This window comes from Acanthaster planci, unplaced genomic scaffold (genome assembly GCF_054643075.1).
Source record: "Acanthaster planci isolate LZ-2023a unplaced genomic scaffold, COTS_SCS Contig1, whole genome shotgun sequence".
Taxonomy (NCBI): Eukaryota; Metazoa; Echinodermata; class Asteroidea; order Valvatida; family Acanthasteridae; genus Acanthaster; species Acanthaster planci.
Genome location: NW_028257625.1, coordinates 595,200 through 621,750, shown reverse-complemented (window position 1 = coordinate 621,750; position 26,551 = coordinate 595,200). Strand labels below are relative to the sequence as shown.

The 26,551-nt window shown below is 42.5% G+C and overlaps 4 protein-coding genes across 5 annotated transcripts in view; 1 reads left to right on the top strand and 3 right to left on the bottom strand.

The window, feature by feature from the left end:
* LOC110986282 (leupaxin-like) overlaps positions 1-7,426 on the bottom strand; it is a 36,800-nt gene extending 29,374 nt beyond the window's left edge. For both annotated transcript variants that reach the window (XM_022248037.2, XM_022248038.2), the window contains exon 1: positions 7,228-7,426. In XM_022248037.2, the coding sequence (XP_022103729.2) occupies positions 7,228-7,240 (13 nt within the window). In that variant the 5' untranslated portion in view covers positions 7,241-7,426. The remainder of the gene's footprint in view (positions 1-7,227) is intronic.
* Positions 7,427-8,183: 757 nt separating this feature from the next.
* On the bottom strand, positions 8,184-14,381 carry nif3l1 (NGG1 interacting factor 3 like 1). The gene is made up of 5 exons (XM_022248039.2): positions 13,662-14,381; positions 12,098-12,257; positions 11,640-11,748; positions 10,559-10,697; positions 8,184-9,812 (listed from the first exon to the last, which is right to left on the bottom strand). Exons 1-5 carry the CDS (start codon positions 14,248-14,250, stop codon positions 9,544-9,546), a joined length of 1,266 nt encoding a protein of 421 aa, XP_022103731.2. The 5' UTR covers positions 14,251-14,381; the 3' UTR covers positions 8,184-9,543.
* Positions 14,382-14,424: 43 nt separating this feature from the next.
* On the top strand, positions 14,425-17,773 carry sirt4 (sirtuin 4). Its single transcript, XM_022248040.2, has 4 exons — positions 14,425-14,563; positions 14,749-15,477; positions 16,335-16,535; positions 16,646-17,773. Exons 2-4 carry the CDS (start codon positions 14,782-14,784, stop codon positions 16,796-16,798), a joined length of 1,050 nt encoding a protein of 349 aa, XP_022103732.2. The 5' UTR covers positions 14,425-14,563; positions 14,749-14,781; the 3' UTR covers positions 16,799-17,773.
* The window catches only part of LOC110986294 (protein phosphatase 1F-like), a 28,590-nt gene continuing 19,663 nt past the window's right edge, over positions 17,625-26,551 (bottom strand). The window contains exon 7 of the mRNA XM_022248057.2: positions 17,625-25,823. Coding sequence (XP_022103749.2) covers positions 24,679-25,823 — 1,145 coding nt within the window. The 3' untranslated portion in view covers positions 17,625-24,678. The remainder of the gene's footprint in view (positions 25,824-26,551) is intronic.

The following is a 26,551-nucleotide window of genomic DNA, read 5'->3' as shown; positions in this document are numbered from 1 at the left end:
TTTTCCCGTTCACCTACGCACCGGTACCTCCACAAATGGTCTCTGATGTGCCGGTTCTTCCACAAACAGTCTCCGAGGTCAGTGTCCTTGACTTCGCCGGACTGATGACAACTGATGACTTGAATATTTTGGGCAAAGGACGGAAGAACCTCGTGGAAATATAAAGCATTTTGCGGGAAGGATATGCGGCACTTGGGTTCCTGATCCCAGACAAAACTTCCTGCCTCCAGAACAGAAGACCAACCAATTTCTGATAAACTTGGCACGGAAGCCTACAGAGGTCCCTTCTTCATGTACACTGTACCGATACTTTAAGAAACTTTCAAAAAGTTTGCTTAAATCATGGCAATCAAACTCTGTTGTACAGCGTAACACTACCAACACCGGATGAGCCTCCGTTATGCTTGGACACAAAGAAGAAAAATTAACGCTCTCTGAAAGTGGAAGAGAAATTGTGAGGATGTGGGTAATCAACACTTTCAACACAGGAAAGTGAGGTACCGGTACAGTTCAGGGGATTGTAGCTTCTCAAAAAGAAATGATTTCAAGAGAAGCAACAACAGAGTGAGTCAAGAGCTGGACAGTTTGGGCCAGATGGATTTAGATGGGGGCAGGGGTACAGTCGAGATTGTACCTGTTGACGTCAAATTAAGAAAACACTAGTGACAATGGACAAACTCTGCTAATATACATATGCATGTTACCGTACATGCAGTGGTACATACGGTAACTGCTTACCATGAATTTAAAAAGGGACAAATAGCACTGCTGTAACGATTACTGCAGTTTTAATAATAAATTGTGAGCCTTTATCTCTTTTTAGCTCTTTAGCTCTTTCTCCTGTTAAAAGGCAATCAAACTGACCACCATTGAAAGCTCCATAGGAAAAGGGATATACATGTAACAACTGTGATGCCATCAGTATATTCCCGTAGGCCTATTTCAGGCATATACACATGTACGTATGTGTACACATAAGAATTTAACAGTGCAGTACATGAATACATTATTATATTAATGTGTGCACGCACGTGAAATTTTCTGTGACCTTACATGTACATATACAGGAGATTCAGAGCTGATAATGTCTGCTCACTTTTTGTGTCTCATTTCACAATCTGAAACAGTATGAACAATTTTGTATAGGAACTTTTACAGTGTACATGTTCATGTACTGTATGTATACATGTACTGTACATGTGAATAGTACTGTACATGTGAATAGTACTGTACATGTACAGGTGTTTCTCTACAACCTTTGTTACTGCCTACAAATAATTCACTGACAGCAAAGTACATGTACAATGTACATGTACACCCACTGTACACCTGCTTGTGCATGTGCATGTACACGTACACTGTACATGTAGGCCAACAGTACGCTATGCAAGCGTGGGTTCATATAAGTTGTGGGTGTAGCAATCAGTTCCATGACTGAAAGATTTTTTAATCTTCAGAACTATTTGCCCATTGTCTGCCACTAACAGCCCCACTACAATGCCCAACCTGTGCCTGGTGTGGAATTTAGGTCATGTTTACTTCTTGTCTGCGTTTGCCAACAAAAAAAAAAAAAACTAGCGTGGTCACTCCTTTGCCAATCTTGGCTGACTTTCGAGCATATCCTACAAGCATACCGGTACATGCCCATGATGAAGTGAACAATGAACACATTTTGAGGCTGTTTGTTTCGCTGAATTATGGTGTGTTTTTCATTGTTTTTATAGTTAGTTTTATATTCAAATATTTTGCCATCACCCTGCAATGTTCAATTACTGAAAGAGTGCACCAGTTGGTACACTTCATTTTCTGAGGTTTCATTTGACAAAGGGGGGCATGTGGCCAGGGGCTAGGGTCGGTGGCTTCCCATCACAGGGTTTGCGGTTCGAATTTAGATGCTGGCAGTATGTTGTGGCCCTTGGCAAGCTACTTCACCCCTGCTTTCCTCTCTCCACCAAGGAGTATAAATGGGTACCAGCATTAGCTGGGGAAGCAACCTGCGATGGACTGGCATCCCATTCAGGGGGAATAGAAATATTCTCAGTAGTTTCATGCCAAGGAAACTGGAGATAAACACCGGCCTGATGAGCCAAATTGGCTCAGACCAGACTTACTCGCAGTAACATTAAATTTCATTATTTTTTTCCACACGGGGTATCTCTGGTCCGATCTCAACTTCAGACGTTCATGCACGTACAGGGGTTCATGAACAGTGCAGGTGCTTACTATGGTGTACCGGTAGTTAATTCATGAATGATGTCAACAAGCCTATGGTCTGGACTAGTCATGGGCATTTATCACATTGTTTAGGGGTGATTGACAGGTTTTGTGCCAACAACCTTGCGTGCGGGGCAGGCACAATGTCCCATTGTAACAAACCGCAGGGGCAACAGTTCAATCATCAATATCTACCCCCCCCCGTCCCCAGACCCACTTTGAACACATGCTGGTAGGGGGGCCGCTGTACACAAAACCTGAGCACGGCAGGTTCTTCTCAACTAACTACAAATGTCGGGTAGGGATCCCTCACCTCTACGTGCAGTCAACGAATACAATTTTTCAGTTGATGAACTTAGGGGTCTACAAGACTGACAAGCTTGTGCATTACATGAGTCTCAACTCCCAAAGAAATGTAATTCTAACTGTCGGGGTATTTTTTGCTAGAAACCATTCCGAACCTTCCAAACTCCTACATGTGGGTTTATGATACAGTTCAAGGAAATGGCATTGTGCAATGGAAATGTAAATCCCTATCGATTCATGGAGGCGTGACCGATACCAATACGTGTAAACCTCAAGCTTGACAGTGCACTTAATACATTGTTCATGTTTACCGGGATTTTCCAAAGTACTGTCTGATTGAAGTTTGGCACTTTCATTTGTGATAGCGACCCACTTGCAAGCTTTCTAAAAGTGGTATATTATTCTAATAGTTGTGCTTAATATCATGCACAATAATGTTGATAATGTAGGAAGCTGGCATTACATGTCATTTGGTTGAAACTATCAGACAAAATGGTCATAAGAACAGTGCCCACTCTGAGTGCAAGATCTGGTTCCACAAACCATCAAGGAAAATGCACAGTTAATAATGCTTACATGCACTTGGCACTGCATCACAACATGCACAAGGCAAAAAAATACATGAAAATGGAGTATACACATACCGTACAATATAATGTACAATGTACCGTATAGTAGCCATCAGCAAAACAGACATGCACATACTTGTACTGTACAAGCATACGTTGTACATGTACATGTACATTATGCCATTTCACATAGTACATGTACATGTACTGTAAATCAGCAATCTAATCAGGCAAATAGTTTTTCTTACACCCAAAAGGGCACTTTTAGGCAATAAAGAAACTACATGTAAACATGCAGACAAACAATGTCAATGGCAACTCCAATAGATGGATTTCGCATTAGCGCCGTCTGCACATATCTGCATCGAAACCGAGGTTCTCTGTGTTGAACTTCGTCGAGCATGCCCGTGGAGTCCACACAGTACATGTACATGCAATGCCCGGTTCGTAAGTGTGATACCACTTCAGTTTAAACCATGCTCACTGCACAAGATACACCGCCATCGCAGGTACGTTAGTTCGCTGTAAATTGCCATTGTTTTTTCTTTTGATTTCACGTGTAGCGTCATTCTGAAAGACTCTTCAATAAAAATTTGCAGCCTGAAAAGTCTGAATTTAACATACATGTACATGTACCTTTATGTATTTTGTGTCTTAACTCCTTACTTTCAATCACCTGAGCGTATTAAGAATTGAAGCTGACACATGCAGCCTCGTTTTCAAACGCGGAAGTGCGCAGATCGATGCTAAAAGCGTCGTATTGAGATCCCTCTATTCGCCAGCACTTACAGAAACTGTGCATTGGAAAAATGGGGTGCTACGGCAGAACAAAGTCCCTGTAGGACACTGTCTGTGAAAGGCTTATGCCCCAACATTTTCTTACATGTGTGTTAGTATAAAAAAAAATACATAATGCATATATACAATACTGTACATGCATCCAAAAAATAATACAATGTACTATCTGAAGATTCCAACAATTCTTGTTCCTCTCACAAACAATGATGCATGCAGCTACATGTACATGTAGGAAGCCTGAAGAGAAGAGGAAATTCCAAGCTCCAGAATGGACATGCATTATGCACTTGTACGTAGTTTGTACTAATGGTCATTTTGGTGTGCACTGATGCAGTGTACGTACATGTGCAGTATACTATGTCGGTATATCATGCAGTGTATGTGTAACTACATGAAATTTGTAAACACAAGGAAATCAGCTGATCCAAGAGTAAGTTGTTGGCCTGCCAACTCACAGTTCCAATGTCATGTTTATGTCGCTGAGGAGCAAAAAATCTGCATTGAAAATGAACACACTGGTACACCTCCCCAATGCCAAGTGTTATCAAGAAGGCCGACTGAAATTAGAGTAAACAAAAAGGGTGCAAATTTCATGCAAAATAAAATTTCTGTTCAGCTTAACAGATGACAACCGATATCTACCGGCACATGTACATGTATATATGTGGTTGCAGTTGTCATTATCCTACATATGTACAAGTACATGTACATGTACTTGTATGTGCTGTATACATGTACATGCACGTGTCGTGTGTAACATGTACCGGTACATGTCATCAATGGATATGTTGGACTCTAATGGCGACTGTGGAAGATTATACATGTACATGTAACGTAACTTGAAAAACTGCAGGATTGTATTATGGACAAGACAAATCTTCCTTTTTTGGTGAGTCTCAAGTACTAGTGCTTGATTTGGTCTGCAAACGACTACTAAAAAATTCACAATGCAGCAGAGTGTACAACGTTTGCTGCGAATACACTGCATGTGTACAGTAAGGGCTGGTTCATTCTCGCTGCATTTGAACACACGCAGCGCGTAACGTGAACGCCGTATTTGACGTTCGCACTTTCATCTTTTCTCAAGTCTCGGCTGTGTGTGCGTATCCGACAAAACTTTAAAAATTTCATTTTGTCCGAATAAGCAAACATTTGGTGCGTACGCACTATTCATTACTTTCACAAACTGCGTGCAAGGGCGTGCATTTTCATTACGCACTGCACTTTCGTTCACACACTGCAGACGCCTCAAAATAGACCTTCGCGCTGCGTGCACAGTGAATCCGCAGTGAGTATGAACCAGCCTTAATACTATTGCAACAAGATGCATTGAGTCAAAGACCTCTGGCATTTCACAACTTATGCAGTATCGATGCTGATTAATAAATTTACCTTGGCTGACTTCACAAAGCAATGAATATCCTCCTTCTGTATCATGAAAAAAACAGCGCATGTACACTTTTCAGAGTTCAGAGACTGACGAGTGTTTTCATTTTTTAAACATGCTAACTTCCTATGTACTGTACATGCACCGGTATATGGGTAATTCCAGAAATTAGGGGGCCATTTTTTGGGTGTCCCTGTCACATCTGACATATGATTTTGTAAGTTCAGAACACCTTTTCTAATTTCCAACATTGATGAATGAATGCAAATTACCTGCCAAATAAATAGTAATAGTTTGAAATCAATTCCGATGATATTTCCATGTCAAATAACAAAGGTCAGATGTAACAGGGACACGAAAATGTCACACTTTTGGACCCCTCATTTCTGGAATTATCTATATGCATTTATTTTCTTTAAACCAGGAATACAAATAAACCTACCAGTACACATCATTTGACATGTTCGATCACCCAAACCATACAGGTATCCACTGCTGAATAAGGAGCATTGATTTAGCCTACTTGCGCCTGTGAATTTGGCACAGGTTTTTAGATCATGTTTTTAAGTGAGATCAAAGCGCTTTCAATTATCACCCCTCCTGATTGGGCCCATGAAACATTCTAAATATGCCCACCACTCAGTTCCCAGAGGAGTACATGTATACAGCTCCATGAAGCCATTTCAGCGCAAAGCAGCTAAATCAACCACAATAACCATCTCTGCCCTCACAGGCACCCAATTACTCCTGGGTGGGGACTAAGCAATGAGTGACAAAGGGCCTTACCCAAGGGGCACACGCACCATTAGCAGATTAGGCCTACCCCAGGCTGGATTCGAACCCGCAATCTGCGGCTTGACCTGCTGACTACAAATCCAATGTTCTTTACCACAAGGCCACACGGCACTCCACATTAACAAGTAAAATGGGCAATCCCCTGAATTTTAGGCAGACACCTCTAATCCTCAGATATCAAAATTGCTTTAAATCATGTAAATGGTAAGAAAAAAAATTGAAAATTTTCAGACTAGTGTCACAAGGTATCAGGATGTCCATGTATGGAACTCTTTCCACGGATTTCATATAGGACTGACAAATCACAATGAGACTTGAGAGGTCAGGAGATTGTGCAAATTGGCCAATCGCACCAAACAAAACTAGCTGTGATCACATCGAAACTGTACACCGGACATACAATGCTCAGGAATCAGTTGTCGCCTCCCGTGTACCGACATGGCATGCTTTTTGTGAATGGTCCGCCGCGCCATGACATTGCCCCTAGACACTAACATACAGCTCAGCTCAAATCACTATCTGAACAAGATGGCGACATCACGCTCGACGACAAGACCATTTTCGATTTGAAGGGAAATTTCTCTTTTCTTCCCAAATGTGAGTAAACCCTTTCATTATTGGAATCTCCGTTTCTCACTTGATCCTAATCCGGGCACCTTAAACAGTTTAAGGACCATTTTGGAGGTGAATTTGGAATTGGAGGATTTTGACTTGGGGTAGGAAGAGGAAATGAATTAATGGAACTTTGAAGCAAAAGGCTTTGGAAGGTACTTGGACCCTACTATTGCATATCGCCCGACCATGTATGTCCAAATGTTAAAAAAGGTGATATGGGGTCCAAGTTACTCGGACTAGGCTAGGCCTAAGCCAAGTTGTGGTGATACAGCTTTCTCTTCGTGAACATTCTTGTTTGTCTCGCTCCAGCAGCCCACAAAATAATGATCAAATAATGTGAATAGATCTGGACATTTCTGTATCACCACACAACGGCAGGCCGAGTTTGGCAGTTCGCCTGCTGTGACATGTGCTGGCCTAGCCTCAAAGCCTGGGTGGCTTGTCACTGCTACTACGTGCTAGTCACGCTAGGCGGTAGGCTTGTCTAGTGCTACAGTTGTGCAGGGAGAATGCAGTTAGCCGTGTTCATATGAGCATACTCACCTAAATCATCCATTATCGGGTGTCCTCCTGTTCCAAGCTATCAGCTACAAGCACGTGTTTCTCTCTACAAGCTTTCCCTCGTGCAGTCGTGAGTAATGAGAGATGTATTTCCTCAGAGAAATAGATTTATATCACACGAGTTTCAGTGTTTAGTCACGCACTCAAATTACATTTAGCGTATCACGTCTGGTACTTGTACCTGCAACACATAAAGAGCACTGCTAGTGATAATCGTGCAAGCACCAGACGAAGGAATTCACTTCGGAAACAGGTGGATCACGTGACCACTACCGAAAACCAAACTTGCGTGTTTCCATTTTCACTAAGGTTCCCAAACTTTATCCCATCAAAACCTGTCAGACTCTCCATTTCATAAAAAGTAAACTCGTTTATGACAAAAAAGGAATAATTTTTCAGTTTTATGTTGTTTTATCAATTGCAACCTCAGTGGAAAGTAATCCGTGTCGTTTCTGTATGCCTCTGTACAGTAACAATATTAACAAGGCGAGTGGCCCGCCCCCTTTTTGTGGGCACGGCACTTTAGACTCGTGAAGTCGTTCATTCAACCGTAACATGCACAACAACAGATGGCGCTCTTTAACACGACCAGAAGTTTCCTCTCGAGTTCATCAGCAGAATGCGCTCAAACTTCATTTCATCAATAGAGATACTTCTAATAATATAGGGAAACTTTTTTAAAGAAAGGGGCGTGGAAAATAAAGCTTAAAAGTCAGTGGTACTTTCGATTACATAAATACAGTACATTCGGGAATGGTGTTCAGTGAATTTGATTGCATACAGGCTATAGGTCCTTACCATCATCCACAGTTGGAGATCGATTAACTCCAATTTTTATCATAATTTTCTTCATTCCGATGCTTTGATCATGATTCCTGCAAACTTATTTCAGCTTTTTAAAACTAGACACTTAAGAAACTGAAAACTTTGTTTGAAGCTTGGTAATTCCCAAGTTTATTCTGTGTCTTCCACATCATGGACCTGCAAAGTGGCTCTGTCATTTCAATAAAATTAAGGTCAAAGTTACATTTTTGGTACATGTATACAGCTTATGACCACTCAAGCAGACAATTATTTTGAAAAATTCACATGACTGAAGTGATAGAATTGTTTGAGAAAATATTTCTAGGTACAGAAAAAATTGGTAAAAGGCATCTTATAATAGTGTTCAGTATCAAATGCAGTTATTCAGAGAAATTGTTAATCTAGGACTGTTCACAACCGGTGCAGTAGTCTTAAACTATGAAGTGTAAAACTATGATCAAGCTTTTGTGATACATGCTTTGATGAAAACTGTTGGAAGTCTTTTTTATCTGTAACAAGCCAGGATGGAGGTCTCTCCCCCAAACACTTCATCTTCGGTTTTAAATGGAAGTGTGAGTGGGAATGCAGTGGTTCAAGTGTAGCTACAGTGAATTTCCCTTAGATGCAATTTTGCTGCAACTTTTACAGAGTTTTCAATGAATAAAAACTCTTTTACATTCCTGTTTTCTACTGTTTTGCTGTTTGAACAAAATGCATTGAATCGTGAATTTGCTTGACAACTGAGGGCACTGTTGCTGTGATGTCATCCAAGTAAGACAAACGTTCAGTGCGTAGGTTTTTCTGTTCAAACCATGCACCCAGAATTTACTGGTTAAGGGATTGATGCTTGCTTACTGCTTTGCACATACACAGCAATGAATCAGCAAAGATGGAAAACTTTTGTCCAGCAAAATCTACAAAAACAGATACAATTTTACACTGGCACAAACCAATGTAACACTGAGGCTTTCCTCCTGGGATGACATCACAGTTTTGCTCATGAATATGGAAATATTCATTAACATAAAACCAAAATGGCAGTAAAATACCCTTTGAACTAGTGAAACAAAAGTTGAAAATCTGGTTGACTGAGACACAAAGGGGCATTTTAAAGGTTTGTATTTAAACAAATTGATTGCACCAGATTGGAAGGATGATGTGCTTGGTTGTGAAGCAACAGTTGGTGAAAAGGTTCCTCCAGTCTAAATTTGGTCTTTGGAAGAAAGGAAAACACATGAACTTAAAATGCAATAAACATCTGGCATTGGGTGTCTCAGATCTGTTCGGGATTAGGGTGGGGAAGGTTAGAATACACCCCTCTCAACCGTCAGAAGGTAAGAGAAGCACAATTCAACAAGTTAGGACTTTCAGATAAGGTTTTCTAAAATCAAAGTTCATTTCTGCTGTTTAGATTTTGGCATGCAATATTTCATGGCAAGCGTTTCTCTTACTCCAACAAGATAAGGTGGAAATGTTGAATAGTTTGACTGGATGTTAAACTACATTTAACGGATCTGCATCGACAGACGATACAACAACATTTACGGCCCCTTTTAGCAGGTCCGTCAATTTTGCCCCGAGGACGTGTAGATATCCACGTTCGGTGTTGCTGTGGTTGCAGAGGATCACACTGGTTCCCATGGCCACAGCAGCCAGGATGTCATGATGCGACATCTCCCCTGTGAGGTAAACATCGGCTGGTACCCGGCGCAGGGCACTGGCCCCTGAACCAGCACAAATGGCAACAGTCTTGACTTCAGAGTCTGAAAAAAAGAAAAGAAAAAAGAGAGAAAATAAAAAAAGGGCCCTGTATGTCAAATAAGCAAGCAAAACGAAGAGAAATTAAAAATCAATGGGCAAAGATGACAGATCTATTCATTTATTATTGAGGGGAGTCAGGCTGGTAGAGTATTTCTTTGCTTGCCTTCACCTCAGTGGCCCGGGTTCCAATACCACCAAGGTCAGCAGGTGGATTGAGTTTTCAGTCCCTACCTGATTCCCCGGGTTTTCCCTGGCATATTTAAGTGAACATTTCTTCATCGTTTGTTAATTATCACTCCATCCTGTGATTGGCGCTGAATGCGCTGTTGGATGAAGAGAAATGAATCAGTGAATTTCCATTCTTACTGCCTTTTATTTAGTTCTTTCTGGTTATTTCTTATGGTTCTTGCCAAAGTGTAGTGGAGCTCATATGTCAGAGGAAAGCTTAAGGTTTAAGGTTTAAGCTTTAGTCCAATTAATTTCTGAGGCACTTTTGCAAGGCCAATATAAATGTACTTTCCTAAACCCTCTAAAATTCTCCCCGTTTGGGAAACTAAAGGCATATTCTTTGCATTTCCACTTTTAATGGGCACCAAGCCCCGTGTAAAGCAACAGTGGCTGGGCTCTGCCTTCCTATATTGTACATCGTCCTCCAAAAACTTTCTGTGGATTTTTCAAAGAATCTGGAAGGGTGAGAGGTAAGGTATAAATCTGCCTTTCTCAGAAAAAAAAAACCTTACAATCATACCCTGTGATTTCTGACTTCCAAGAGCTAGCTGAACATGTTGCAGGCCGAGATGCTCTTTGACACGTTGTACCAATGTTGCCATAGGAACAGGATTTTGTAACTTACACATTCTGCCAGTGCCAGTACCTGGAATTGGTAGCTAAAACGACAACCAATGAAACAAAATGAGACAATACAGTGCAAACTCTACTAAAATGTAATGTTTTATAACAAACTTATTAAAATACTGTCAGTGGGAAGTGTTAACACATCCAAATTCCTCTGGGCTTTCCTTAGAAGTGTTTAAAATCTATGAAAAGTGAACAGAATGCTCCAACACCATCTTTGCCCTCTAACGAAATCAAAGCCCTCAAAAATTAGAGCTGGACTCTGCTGGAAATTTTTGAAAATGAAACAATCAAGTTAAACCATCAAGTCTGAAATTCTCTTTGGAATTAATACTTGACATCTTGGTTTCTTGGCTCTTTTGGGGGTTTTCTGTTTTTATGACACTTTTTTCCAAAGGGTGAACTGACATGAACCGTTCTATCCAATGTCAACCTGCTGCTGAACACATGTGACACAAACTTCAAGAACAAGTTTCCTACATTTGTCCTACGGCAAATTGTTGGTATTCTGGACCACGGAAATTGAGATTTATTTTATTTACTTACTTACCCATTAGACTAGAGTCCTATTTACCAAAGATACCTATATCTCGAAGAGGAAATAACTTCCAACTCTCTGAAATATTGCAGCTAAAACTAACTGCTATATGAACTCCATTTTACTAAGATCTGTTTGAAAATGGAACAAACTCCCTCAAGATACCATTGATGCTCTTAACACCACAAATTCAAAGAATTAATTTCGAAGTAAGCCACTCTCCAAGGCCTCTTACTGAAACTCCCAAGCGGAGTACTCAAGAGTACAACCACCAAGTTGTAAAAGATTAATGTAAGAATGACAAACACTGGAATCAAACGGAATTCAAACCATTCACCTAAAGAAAACAAAACAATACTCTACAACTGCGTTGGCAGTTTCCAGATTTACCCACATCAGTGTCTTTGATCTCGGGACGCTCTAAGGAAGCACTTACCTTTTCCAGTTTTGTGACCTGGAAAGTTTTCTTAATGTCCGGCTGGTCTTCCATACTTTTCATGATTGACACAAGCCCTTGTTCACTGCAAGTAACTACGCACTGAATCCTGCGGGGAGAAAAAGATGCATGCACTTTAAAATATGAGCATAACTACCATGAGACAGTTCAGGCGTTCTTATTGGTCCAGAGTGTGTCACGTGACCGGCCTTGAACAGTTGATAAAGCACTGACTGGCTTGCACCACCTCACCCAGTACGTGCCACGTGCTCCGATCTCCACATACAGAGCGATTGTTTACGACTGCTTGCGACCAGAACATACCATAACATGGCAAGAGGGGTGTTTTAAACAAATGAAGTCAAATTGTTACCCCAAAAGCATTGATAAGAGGTAAGTTTTAAACTTGTTTCTCTACAATTAAGTCTGGGAAGGATTTACAATATATTCCTGTTTACCCCGTTGTGGTTTGAATCTTTGTCACTGGCGAGATGGACCCACTCCAATCTGGTAGGAGCGACATCGCGCTTGAATCGGTCTCCAGGTATTCTATCTTATGGGTCCATCCATTGGCTAAGGGCTTCCTAGAGGTAGTCAGGGGTTCCACGCTGCACGTACCTGCTTGAGGCAAGGGAAGAAGTTAACTCTATTAACCCCTTGACGACTGGAACTTTTTTCTGAAAGCCGACTCCAAGAATTCCAGCCTCGCTTGGCCATGAAGGCCACCTGCCAAACCGCAAATTCTCGGTTTGTGGCCCTGCGTGCTCTGCACACTTTAATTTACACAGTGAAAAGGCTCATTGTTCGGTGGCATGCGGCTCTACTCACACTTCCACATTCCCGTTGCCTCTTTTCGAAGTGGGGACTATTGTGAAGCTGGTGATTATGATGCAAATTCGGTCTTTTCATTTCCGGGCTACACACAAAGGCCAATCACCATATATACAAATTCCCCCTGAAATGACACTTGCGTGGCAAGCGGTGCCACGGTGTGTGACTTCTAATTCTGACGTGAACAAACGAGCTTACTGCAACAGCTGTGAAACAATGCGGCCACTGGGCAGTCGATTGTGCTGAGCTGTCACTTGGTCCTGCAGAAAATCGTGGACTCTAGCCCTTTCTGCCCCGAGCGAGACCGAGGGAGGGCGCCAATTTTCCTACCAACGGAGGCTCCCTTGGTTGGAACTGCACTTTGGTGGTTCACAAATGATTGTTAATTGCGTGCGTTATGTCACGTCGATGTGTGCGTCACAAGCAACAAAATGAACACACCCCACCGACATGGCTCTCTTCAACCGAAGACGGGATGCTTCAATGCCCATAAAAAAAAAATCTTCAAGAGCTGCTGATTGACCTGTTACTGGCTGTTTGTGAGTTAACCATGCCCCTCAGACAACCCTATAGCATTCTGAATCCGCTCCGAGCTGAAGTGCACCCCCAATGGGCAAAAGAAAGACAGGTGATTACAAGCGGGTTCTTGCACGCATTCTGTGCGTACGCAAAGACCATACATACCGGAGTAAATAAGTTGCGTGTATTCAGCGTGCTCTGCGTCAAACGCACATGTATACACCTGCGCATCTTGTGGCGTGCCCCTGCAGTGAGTACCCAAAAAAATACACCCAAAAGAAAAGACAATCGACAGATGACACCAGGAGATTGTGCTGCCAGATCGACTAATCGTGCAGATCCACCAACCCCTTACTCCAAAATTTGGCAGGTATTTTTCTGCGCGATTGGTGGATATGCAAGATAGCCCAAACTTTGCGCGATTGGTTGATCTTAGTGCGTGACTTGTCAATAATTACGCTATCAGCCAATCGCCTTTCCTGATTCAGGGCTGTGAAATATTGTTTGAAAAAGGGAAGTTAAAGAAGTTGGACATTTCATGCAGAATTGACCAATCTGCAGAATGTTTGGGCGATCATGCAGATCACTTATCCAAAATCATCTTGATTTCAAAACATGTCTTGCTGATAGATAAGCTGTCTATAAATTTGTGTTTCAGGAACAATGCTGTACCTAATCCTTCAGCCAACCAGTCATTTACTCCACCCTCGAGGGCATCGTAACACGTATGAGGAGAGTAAATGCCCACTCTGTTTTCAATAGCTCGGACAATGATCCTCTCCTTCGCGTTGGCCATGGTCAATCTCTTCAAAGGCACAAAGATTGGAGGATGGTAGGCCAGGATGAGATCTGATCTCTTGTCAATCGCCTCCGTCAGAACCTCCTCCGTCAAGTCATTGGTCAGGAACATCGTCGTCACCTGATGCGGGGGCGTGGGCTCGACAAGCAGCCCCACGTTGTCCCAATCTTCGGCGAGCGAACACGGCGCAAACCGATAGAGAATGCGCAGAACTTCCTTCAGATCCATGCCTTTAGACAAAGTGCTGTTTGATCGAGCCATCTGGCATACCGAAGAAGACGTCCTTTGCCAAAATCGACTGTGCAGGGACGGTGATATGACAAAATTATGACCTGCCAACTTCGTGTCACTTGTTGCAGATGCATTAGACGTGAAGTTGCAGTTGCCCAAGCTCAACTTCGACTCTTCCCAAAAACATCGAAAGAGCAATCGAATCCCTAAAGCTCTCTGCACACAACTCATGAGAATGATTTTGAGCGATATATTGTCTCCCCAAAAAATGTAGTCCGTAGATCTGATTCAATGGTTGTTTCTTAAAACACGACAAGCTTATGACGAGTCTCACTCACCACCGCACCGTGGTCAGTCGAGTTTTGCGCCCTCCACGTATTTTGAAAGGCGCCCTCTATAGTTAAAATGTGAAGTTGCGTAAGAAAGATGTTTACATTGTGATCATTTGGAAACGAGAAATTTGGCATTTTATTAGACAAAATATAAGAATATGCTTCAAGAGAATTACGTGTAACGAGTGTAAATTTACAGTGAACTGTTATCCGTAAGTAGGAAGGTGAAGGCTCACGTAAATAGTTTGTTGTAGGCAATGATTTGGAAGTGATGTTTGCGCTCACCCAATCCCTGACGCTGACAATGCCCGGCGTAAATACAATGATACCATGTAGAATTTGTCGTCTTATCTGTTACACAGTTCTGATCATGAACTCTGAATCTTGATCTCTACAGAAACTGATTATCTCCAACATAAGCCGGTGCAGAATGGCAGCTATTATTCTACATGTAGTTTCCTTAGCTAACAGACCATGCAGACGGAGTAATTTTATTCTAAAATCGTCTAAGGTGCCATTGAAACAGGTCATGTTTGCAACCATTGCATCTGGAACACATATCGAACACCTGTCCACACAGCCTCAGATATTCAAGCCAGATGACGACAGTGTGGTTAAAGAAACATCATGTGTTCCAGAAAGTTCTCCAGTTGATGAAGCTGCTCTAGAGAAACTACAAGATTTTGTATCTGCTTCCAAGAGATTATTCGTGCTGACTGGAGCTGGAATATCGACAGAGTCGGGGATACCTGATTACAGGTCCGAGGGTGTGGGGCTGTATGCCCGGAGTGACAGCCGACCAATCCAGTACCAGGATTTCCTCAAGAGTGCCTCCAAGAGGAGGCGATACTGGGCCCGAAATTTTGTTGGCTGGCCCAAGTTCAGCTCTGTCCTTCCCAACGCTGCCCACTGGGCCTTGGCAGAGTGGGAGCGGGCCGGCAAGGTGCACTGGCTAGTCACGCAGAATGTGGACGCACTGCACACCAAGGCCCAGAGTCGGAGGGTGATCGAGTTGCACGGGTGCTCAGCGTGGATTGTGTGTCTGTCGTGCGGACAGAAAACTACCAGAGACAAGCTGCAGAAACGCATGAAGGAGATGAACCCGCAATTTAGTGTAGAATCTCAGGTAAAAGAGGAAAGCATACAAAGATATCGTTTTTTTGACCACATTCTCTGTCTCCATATCTCCTAAATGGCTGGCTATGATTGGCTACTCTGCATGACCAACTGATTGGCCCTGTGATTGGTTGATCCGTTATAAAATCTCCAACTTTACTTACCTTTTTGAAACAGTTTTCACAAATGTGAATTAGAAAGAAAAATCACTTGGCTGATGGTGGAACCATTGGCAAATTAGATCAAATGATTACACTAAGATCAAATCATCACGGAGATTTAACATGCATCACTAGGGCCTACAGAACACTGGTACCTTGGAACACCAGTGCCTACAGAATACTGTCACCTAGGGCTTATGGTACACTGGTGCCTTGGGCCTACAGAATAGTGTTGCCTTGGGCCTACAGAATACTGTCAGCTAGGGCCTATGGTGCAGTGGTACCTTGGGCCTACAGAATAGTGGTGCCTAGGGCCTTCAGAACACTGGTGCTTAGAGCCTACATACATGTAACACTGGTCCCTTGGGCCTACAAAAGACTGGTATCTAGGGCCTACTGAACACTGATGCCTAGGGCCTATGGTTACTGGTACACTGGTGCCTAGGGCATATGAAACAATGGTGCCTAGGGCCTACAGAACACTGAAACCTAGGACCTTAGAACACTGGTGCTTGGGGCCTATGGAACACTGATGCCTTGGGCCTATTTAACAATGGTGCCAAGAGCCTATGAAGCAAAGATGCTTTGGGTCTATATTTGGTTGTTTGATCATAGCCACGACTCATCAAAATTGATAAGCAGGGAAAGCTTAAAGATTAAGCCCAAATCATTTCTTACTCTTTTCACGTACCCATCTTATTGGCAGGTGATCGCTCCTGACGGTGATGTCGTTCTCTCAGATGAGGCGGTAGCCGGATTTACTGTTCCCTCTTGCAGCTCCTGCCATGGTATCTTGAAACCAGACCTCGTCTTCTTTGGAGACAACGTGCCGCGAGACATCAGGGAATCGGCCTTTGCCCGGTTGCTTGAGGCTGACGCTGTTCTGGTGGCAGGGTCATCTCTCGAGGTTGGTGCCGACAGTGTTAGACAGAAATCTATCAGACTAAACCGACTGACACTTATTTTTCTGACATCTTAACCATGCACTCCTTTTATTTTACTTGCTGTTCGCCGCAGGTCTATTCCGGATTCCGTTTTGCACTGGCTGCAAAAGAGCAAAAGAAACCTCTAGGAATAGTGAACATTGGACCGACGAGAGCTGACCAGCTGGCCAAACTTAAGATTGATGGACGGCTGAGCAGCATCTTGCCACGCATTCAGGTCGCATGACTCTGCTTTCGAATCAATGCCTCAGGAATCTTGCACCATCAAATGTGTCTTTCAGGAACTTGATACTTACTTTTTTCCCTTGGCTTGAAGAAAAGGATAAAAGTGCCAACTACCTCAGGACACCTGAAAGCCACTGGTGTCGTGTCCCAACGCTCAGGTGTGTTCATCGCAGATTTGTGGTCAAGTCCAATTAATTAGGATAGCTTGTGACCTTGACTGGAGATTGAATGGTTTGTCATTGATGAGAGGACAGGCGATAAACCATTGAGGACATGTTACTTGTTGGGTCTTACAAGGACTTGTAATGGACTTACCTGTGAGGACGTCACTGCAGCTTTTATCCTTTGTATGCAGAGGCACTGTGCATTGATTGGTTCCAGACGGTAGAATTACATACAGAAAGTGCTTAGTCATGGTCCGTTTTGAGTCTGTCATTTATCAAGGTCAGATGAGCTGTCGTGTACAAAGTGTCATCCACTTTGTGTGGCCACACAACACAAACGGTCAGAACATGTCCGATGTTCAATCATACTTTCATCTTCCTGGATTTATCCACATTGTATGTAAAATGGTCGAGCACTACTGATTGGAAAACCAAATTGTGTGGGCGACACACCCTTCCATATACACGTACATTGTCTTCCGAGCCCAAGTCCAATACCTGTAGTCATCAATCCACTAATCCCAGTACACCTTGAAACCACCCTGCCTGCTTCTCCTCGTAATGATAGGCTGGTACGCTTATCAGCTCCCTGGAAACAATAGGGGGGGGGAAGTCGACGGCAGGGGAGATGACTTTACACAAGAATAACATTTTTAAACCACATTTTCTGATTTCCGTTTTAATGTATTTATTTCACACTTGTTAGCTCCAACACAATATGGGTCACATTCTAGTTTGCCTTTCTTTTTACTTTAAAACATCCAAAGCAACTGCTAAAATAAAACTACACTGCCAATATACGAGGAATTAAACCAGCATTTCTTGTTCATTTTTCCATTGCACTGAAACAACAGGACACAAAAATGTATATACGTCTCTGAATGTAAGCACATAAAACGGATACAATTTAGGATAGTTGGAGAGCAATCAAGTTGACTAGTCGACTCTCTGTCTGAGAATCATTCTACAAAGAAATCCGAAGCCAGGAGTTACAGGGCTGACTTACCTAGATACGTGTATCAGGGAAATAGATAGGTGCAATCGCGGGAACACACTTTTGGTTGGTAGTGCTGGCATGCCGTTTGCGTGATCAATCAACTGCAGCAGGAAATTTTGGACTGAACTTCCTTCGTGAAAAACTTCCAGAGCCACGTCTGGGAAAGAAAGAAGTATTCAACAGGACTGCAGGACAAATTGATAAGCAGATCAATGTGTCTGATCTACCGCCCTGCACTGTCAGGGTTGATAGCACCGTGCAGCTACAGCACCATCAACCAATCACAAAGATCCAACCGTTGCACCTAACATACGTATATCCATGTACACTGCAAGGAAATGTACTTCACAACATTTGAAGGATTCGTGTTCTACAGTCACGTCTTGGCAGTTTAGATCTCTCTCACCAGGGCTGAATGGCCGGTTTCCATTTCAAAAAAAAAAATGCAGGTGTTACTTGCATTTCACATCACACAACCCTGGCAAAGAAATTTAGCCAAGTTTAAGGTCTTCAGATTTTGGGGAATCCGGGGCACCAGTATTTGCAGTGACATCACAAGTTAGCATTTGCATTTCAATTATGAGTACCAACTGGCCTGTAGGCTAAAATAATTCCGCTGCTTGGCCATTCTGCTAGTCCTCTGTACATTTCACCACAAGTATACCACATCCACAGAGTTATTTACAACTTAGTCAATTTCTTGAGAAATGAAGTTTCCACAGGGGCAGGTGTACTTTCTTAACAAACCCAACAGACAACCGTAGTTTCTTTTATCTTAACTCGATAGCAATTTTATACATCTTTCAGGTTATATAAAAAGTCTTGCACAAGAATCAAGGTTGTTGGTGGCTGTTTTTACCATGCAGATTTTGTGATGACCTTGTATTTATAATTTATTTCATTCCAGTATTCCTCCTGTTACTCCTTGTGTGACTGCAGACTTGAGTAAATCGGGGATATGGTTACAGTTACTCTTTGACGCTTATAATCATCAATTAAGTTTGAAAATGCATGTAATTTAAAAGCAGTTACACTGTTTTATGTCTCATTTTGAGCAGTAACAACATTTCAGAAGTTAGGAAATGTTTCAGAGATATAACATCTGAAGACACGAAAGAGCTTAATATTTCCCTAGAAAGAAATTGCTAATAAAAATAAATATATTCATTTACAATGTTGAGTTCAAACTCTCAATTTCATACACAGTGAAATACTGTGCTAAAATAATAGGCTTAGGAGGGGGAATATACACTTTTAGTCTGGGTTAAAAAATGTATAGGGTCATTGTCTTTATTGTATGATACAATATATTCTGTCAAGAAAAGTGGAACATCTTACCCAGTTGTACTGAGCACAGAGAAAGAAAAATCACCACTAATTCTGAAAAAAAATTTGAACTCAAAATTTGTGGAGGTATTTAAAACACAGCTCCTAAGGTGAGCACTGGAGATCCGTAAGTCTGGCCTTCGCATTCAAATATTACAAAACGGATGAACTGCAAAACAGTCAAAACAAGTGGGACTTTCCAAGAAGTCATCAAAACGAACAAAAAGTTAGTCACCAAGCATTACGCTGCTAACATGCAGACTGAACTTTCTACGAGAACCACCACTTTTCTACGACCATCACACACACACACACACAGTGGGCAAAGATGCCCATTACTGTTCCTTTAGAGTTTAATGAACAAAATTACACCCCTTCCCCAACGACAAAGTTTAAATACACCAGTTTGGGGCTGAATAGTTTAAATAACCACTCAGGAACAATTGTATAAACTAACATAACCTGGAATACATTATATGATAATTTAAAGTGCATGCATCCATACTAAATCCAAGGAGTGAGAACACGTCTGATCACATTTAAATCATTCCAAATTTCAAGATAAAATTCCTTCTGGAGATGTGAAAATGTCCTCAGTAAGACATGAGGCCTCAGGTTGAGGCTGTAGAAAAGGAATTACAGCAAGTTTTTGATCTCATTTTTTGATCAAGGATTCGGTGAACAAGACCAAGATGGCAGCAGCATAAAAATATTGTCTTTTGTTTATATAGCTCTGGTTATTGATGGAGAAAGGGGCAGTTACATGTACAACCATTTCTTCCAGAAATAATAGAGCCAATCAAGAGTTTCATTGGGCCATACCATAAAACACCATAGTGTCCTTAAGGGAAAAACCTGACTATATTTCACACACCGTCTTACAATAAACACAATTTTCACAACTTGTTCTGGTGACTATTGCTGTTTTTAAAAAAAGCCAGTCGAGCTGATATTTGACCACTCTGCTTTTGCAGTTATTAAAATTTGTTTCCTTTTTTTTTCAGGTGTAATACATTCATTCAGTAAATTCCATCAATTCTTGAATATACACCAGAACAGCTGGCTGCCTATGTACAGGGAAAATAGGTTACATTTTTGTGTAATACTACATGTACTTGAGTATCCATACAATGGAGATAAGCAGGAACAGAAATATGGTACCATGAAGACATTTAATTTAACGGGTATTTGGGATTAATTCAAGGTGAAAGGGTGCTTCCTTTTTTTTCTTTTTTTGGACAAGGTGGGGCCCTCAAATGTACATGTAGTGGGACCTTCGGACCATGAAGATTCGCCCTTTTGAAGGTAAGAACAAAGCAATTGCTTGAAGCTCTATGCATCGAGCTGTTGAAATTCAATAATGTTTCGTAAGTGGGGGGAAATACTGACGAGGACTACTGAGTTCCGTTTGTTTTAGGGCTCTGGTAAGCTCCATCCGTCAGGCTTCAACGTAGTGGTAAGTGGGTTGGCACTAAAGTAATTTGATCGGTAAAATGCCATTTCCACGGTTCTGATTGATTTTTTCGTTGTGTTATGTAGCGCACAACCTAAGTCTCTGACTTTTGTAAGCTGCTACAGCTTCTCCACTGCAGCATCCCAGTGCCAGAAATCAAGGCCGCAGCTGTAAAGCAGCCCATTTTCCATCATGCCAAGTTTTAACAGAAGTCCGCAGGGATCCAGTACTTAATATCTGGCAAGTCTATTCCAATCCGTTCACAGTCCAGCACAAGTCTGGTCTCTCTGCGCATTCAAATGAACCTCATCCGAGGCACTTTTTTACGGCTGTTCACCCTTTGTTCGTTATGGAGGGGATTGCAATTTCTGTAACTCAGGGATGTGATTTGAGGATTGTAAAAATACCTGAAACTGCGAGTGCGAAGTGACCCATTACGGTGTGGGGTCCGGAGCCCGCAATTCTAAGCCTCTCTGGGGCATGTTTTAAGCAAAAAGATTTGAAATTACTGCCCCTTATGAAGTTAATTTTGTATTGAATTATAGCAACTGTGGACAAATCAAACATTACTATTTCTTATTTTATTTTGTTCAAGGATCTCAGTCCACTCTTCAGAAAAACTGTGAACTTTTCAAAGTTGTTTTTGCACATAAAAGTTTCACAGAAACAAAACAGGGCTTAAAATAACTACGACTCCACAGAGTACTTTTCCTGCGATTTGCTGCTTTGACAAAACACTGGCTTCACTGCACTTTCAGGCCGTCCACCATGGCATGCTCTCCTGACCGATTCCATTTACATTTATGGGTGACGTGTTTATCTAGCTCTCTTACTGACAAGTCTCCTTTGAGAGAATTTTCCTGTTGAACTTGGAGAGCGTCATGTTGGCTCTGACGTACTGTAAATGTACACGTACGCATATGTACAACTGTACATCTGCGCATGGTACGATACCAGGAATGTGCACGCACACATACGCGAGGCCGCACAAATATATGTTAGTCTGATCCTCAAACAATTGAATTACGTTACCGATACCGCATTCAATGTCTGCAGGAACTAGGCTACATAGAGTGGTACATGTACCGAGCCCAGAATGCAACGTGGATGTACGCACACGGCTTGGGACCCCTATTAAAGAACCCAAAGTGTTTGGCTTGAGCGAATTCAAAAACGCGGAGCCAGAAGGATTGGCAGGGACTGGACTACAGATTATAGTGTTTTACTTCAAGAACTTGGAGGGTCATCTCTAGAGGACAGACGAAGGTACCCAAGGTTGGTTATGGCATATACAATTATGAATGGCCTTACCGATACTGGTAGAACTTGTATGTTTAATCCTGCCAATAGAATCTCCAGAAATGACCACACCTTGAAAGTACAGGTACCTTTGGCAGAAACCGACTATTTTAAGAATTCTTTTTATATCCATAATACAAATGATTGGAACACCATCCCTGACGATGTTGCTAACAGTACTTCCCTAAATATTTTTAAATCTTCATTTTTAAATTCCTTTTAGCTTAGATTCTCCTTTTTTACTGCATTATTTTTATTCTAAAATATATTTTCTATAATTCTCATTTAATTTTATGATCTACTTGTTTTTTTTTCTTATAGTTACTTGGATTGCTGCTTATGGTTTTAATTATTCGTATATTTTAATGACTACGTTTTTTTTTTTCCGTTTTTCACCATTTTACTTCATTTTTCTGTTTTGTTGCAATTTACTTTTAAATTTTTGTCAACTTTTAATGTGATTTTGCACTCTTTGTCTTTATCCACAGTTAATTTCTCATGTTCTTTATCCTGTTATATAAATTTATATTAGTATTTTACGGGGTAGTGGCTTGAATATGGGTCTTAACGACCTTTCCATGACCCGTGACATTTATGTCAAAATGAATAAAATAAACAATGTGAACCGTACTACTCCTGCCGACGTTCGGACCAACACTGAGAATGTGTCTCTATGAGAGAAGCCTGCAGCCAACGGAGCATGCGTCTCTATGGGAGAAGCCTGCAGCCAACAAAGCATGCGTCTCTATGGGAGAAGCCTGCAGCCAACAAAGCATGCGTGTGTTGCCATCGTTCTTATAAGTGTGTGTAGTCAAATCGTGTGCGTACGGTTTACACAGCAGTGTGCGTATGTACGGCGCAGCTGGGCTCGATACGAGCGCCAGGTCTCACATTTTACTCACATATAATGCCCGCGAGATACCAGTCTTGTAAAACCTCGTTCTCAGGTATGAGGACATGTGAGAAATCCAAACGTACGTTGTAAGTACAGTACATTGTATACAAGTACAGTGTACTTTGTAAATATAACGCAGACGTACGAGGTAGTCCGACGTGTCTGATCCTCGAGAAGAAAGAATAAACAAGTACATGTAAGTCTATTCTTCGTTTCATTTTGGCATGCATGCGTGATATGAATATTTAATTAGCATATTGTAACCCCCCCCTGATTTTCTCAACGGTTTTGTGCGATTCACGAGGGTCGACTTTTGAGGCCCAAAATACCGGGACAAAAACGGAGAAATCACATCCCTGGACTGTTTTGACTTGTGATGGGCTCAGTTACAACTTGGGTGAGCATGTCTAAATTAGTTGGCTACAACTGTTCATAGCACGTTTATGAAAGCCACTGGTTAGTGGATACAGCTATTTGCCTCAGACGTGTATAATAATCCCTTGGTAATTTTGACACAGTGTAAGACCTTGGACCCATCTAAGAAAATGATCTGTAAAAGGAACACAAGAATAAAACACCTGCTTCAGTTGCGAGATAAAAATATCAAAGTATTTAGCAATATGGAAATACCTCGAATGTATTCGTTGAATGTTTCTTCAAAAATTGTGCATTTTGTCAAGTTTTGGAATGTGATCCTTCGACTATTCGAAGATTGGAAACACTTTTAAATTTCTTGTGTTTTTGCTACCGATAAAAAAAAAATTAGCACATCCACCTAAAAATATATAACTATTCCATAAAGAGTTGTGCAACATGTAACATCAGACCGTTTGGGTTTTGTATTATATCAGGAAACACTTCACTCCGCTGTGAATGTATCTGATCTTACCAGACACTGATCCTTCCTTTTACACCCTGTCAGGTGGCAAAACTAAGTCCATTTTAGGATCCAACAGATTAACTGATCAGCCATGTGACACTGGCTGGCTCCTATCCCCTACAGGAACTGGGAAAATAAAAAGGCACCTCAACATTCACAAGACATGATCATTTCATGACAGGTCCCACCAACGATGAATACATGAACACCTCTTGGAGAAGTCGGGGATCCAATTTACCAGAAGTCAACCAAAACAGTTTTGTCCCCTCTTTAAATCTCGCCCGAGTACATCCATCTTACGCAGATTTTCTACTCTGCCCACTTGAAGTGCCTGTACTTGATGTAGTATTTTGGTAGGTTTGGGACTGTCCCAGCCAGACACTGTTATGTTTATTTATACATGGGTCTTTGATATGTCTAGATTTTGGTAAAGAGCAAGGACGTGTACTTCAACCAAAATCAGGACACACCAAGATTGTGTTGGATTCTGGGGGTTGCAAGGGAGCTGTCTCAAAGGAAGTCCTGGGAATTAGGAGTGATCATCTGCAAGGACACCTTGTCTCCCACTCATGTGTCAACTCTTAGCCAGGTGCTATGATCAGGACGGCAGTCTTCATGAGATGGGAGCCTCTGTGATGACACCAATGAGGCACCTTCACAGTCAAAGACCAACCCTCCTGACAAATACACACCCTTTTATACAAGCAGTTTCAGACACGCCACCTCACTGTTTCCAGGCCGGACACGGAACCTCACCACCACAACCTTGCCAAACAAATGGACACCTCTAAATGAAGACAGGACACCAGATTTTGGGAGGCCACAGGGTGCACAGACAAATGGGAGGGGGGAGGGGACCAAATAGGTCTAGGGGTCCAGATTTGAAAAGCGACTTTTGCTGGTGAACTTGGGTTTGTTCTTCAGCATTCCCACCATTTCGGACTGACGCGGCATGGACTTGGCACCCTGCACTGATTTGGGCTTGATGGTGACAGGCATGGACTTGTGGGACAGGGCGGGTGCAGTCCGTTTGGCGTTGTTCTCCTTCTGCTGCACCTGCGACGAGATTTCTAAACTGGAGGTGGGTGTGACCAGGTCACTGATGGCTGCATTGGTCTTGTTGGTGGTTTTTACCGAACGGGCCTTGCGAATTCGACAGGTGTTTTTACCGAGCCGTTTTGTCGATGAAGGAAAGGACTGGTGCCTATTGATGCTGATGGACTTCTTGGGGGTGCTGCTCTTGGCTTTGGGGGTGATGCTGTAGGGAGAGCCCAGAGGGGAGGAGCCTGACAGGTAGGCAGAGTCATCCGAGCCGGATCGCCGCCGGGCTTCCAAGCGCTTCCCCTCCCCCTGTCTGGGGCTGACGCTGCTCCCGATGGCCAAGTTGCTGGTGGGTTGGGACCCTGCACGGCGACGAGTTGTCAGGTCACTTCCCCGTCTGGAACGATTGTCATTGTCTGTATTGGTTTCAGAGTCTGAGGGCTCAGCAGGGCTGGTGCCATGCGTACTGTCCCCACCGCCCAACTGGGGATCCGGGCTGCCTGACTGGGGATCTGGACTGCCTGACTGGGGATCTGGACTGCCTGACTGGGGATCCTGGCTGCCCGATTCAGAATCCATGCTGTCCTGATGTTCGTCTCCATCCCCTTTCTTCTCGTCTTCATCTCTGCCCTCCTCCTTCTCATCAACTTGCTCCGGGTCAGCCGCCCCGTCCATCTCAACCTCTTCCTCCTCGTCCTTGATCTCTCGCTGGGTGGGGTTGAGGAACACCACCAGCACGGTGATGTTGTCATTGGATCCGCTGGTCTTGGCCTCCACCACTAGCCGGTGGGCCACTGAGTCCATGTCGCTGGCCCCGTTGATACTTTCCTGGATGATGCGGCAGACGACCTTGGGCTCCACCACGTCCCACAGCCCGTCACAGGCAATGATGATGCAGTCTTCGTTGCCCGTTAGGGGCATGGTGGTCATGTCGGCATCACTGCTTATGTAAGGCTTCTGGTCGGGATCACCTGTATACGCCAAAAACAGCATCAATTATTCAACTCCTTAGAAAATTAGTTTCAATGACATTAACAATCTTTTATGCCTTTCTGATCTCCAGTAGGAGCAGTACATTTCATCAATACCAAATTTGACAAGACCCTGTAACATGGGTCTTAAAGCTATCTTTTCAATAAGTTTTATTTCGCTCTAGAGAGAGCAAATTGAGCTTTGAGGCATCACTCAGTTTGGCATCCTGATGAAAATGGACACTATGAGGGAGATCAATTTAAATTCCATCAAGGCAGACTCTTCTTGACACCTTAAATATCCAGCACGGCTATGACAAATTGTAACTCGATTCACTCTGGGTCATAAAATATAGCCAACTGTCCATAGCTTCTTCGAATGCAATGGGGCTCGGAAACTTTGACCAAAAATATCACAAACCTGCACTCCCACTGCACGGAAACTCTATGCCCAATTCCACGTTTGCTAAAAGCTACACACTGAGCCTGTACGTAGCCAGTAATGGCAACAGTTTTCATATAAGGTTTTGCCCTAAGCTGATACAATGTTGGCTGGGCTCTTATGGCAGTGTCCAAGTCTTTGCTGTAGCTGACAGGGACATACATGTCTACAGGAAGTAGCCACAGCAGCTAGAGTGGCTTCCACAGGTTTGCATGTGATTCCAAGCCACAGCCACTAATTCAGAATGTAGCCTTTCATGGCAGAATCCTTCAAAATCACAAAAATA

Excerpts from the sequence above, each read along its gene's own strand:
- nif3l1 (XM_022248039.2), bottom strand. The coding sequence starts at position 14,250 with ATGAGTTGTGTGCAGAGAGCTTTAGGGATTCGATTGCTCTTTCGATGT. Across the intron at positions 10,698-11,639 it reads AGGTCACAAAACTGGAAAAG|CTACCAATTCCAGGTACTGG; the intron begins GTAAGTGCTTCC and ends TTGTCGTTTTAG. Across the intron at positions 9,813-10,558 it reads TGGAAGTCAGAAATCACAGG|ACTCTGAAGTCAAGACTGTT; the intron begins GTATGATTGTAA and ends TCTTTTTTTCAG.
- sirt4 (XM_022248040.2), top strand. The coding sequence starts at position 14,782 with ATGGCAGCTATTATTCTACATGTAGTTTCCTTAGCTAACAGACCATGC. Across the intron at positions 15,478-16,334 it reads AATTTAGTGTAGAATCTCAG|GTGATCGCTCCTGACGGTGA; the intron begins GTAAAAGAGGAA and ends TCTTATTGGCAG. Across the intron at positions 16,536-16,645 it reads TGGCAGGGTCATCTCTCGAG|GTCTATTCCGGATTCCGTTT; the intron begins GTTGGTGCCGAC and ends TGTTCGCCGCAG.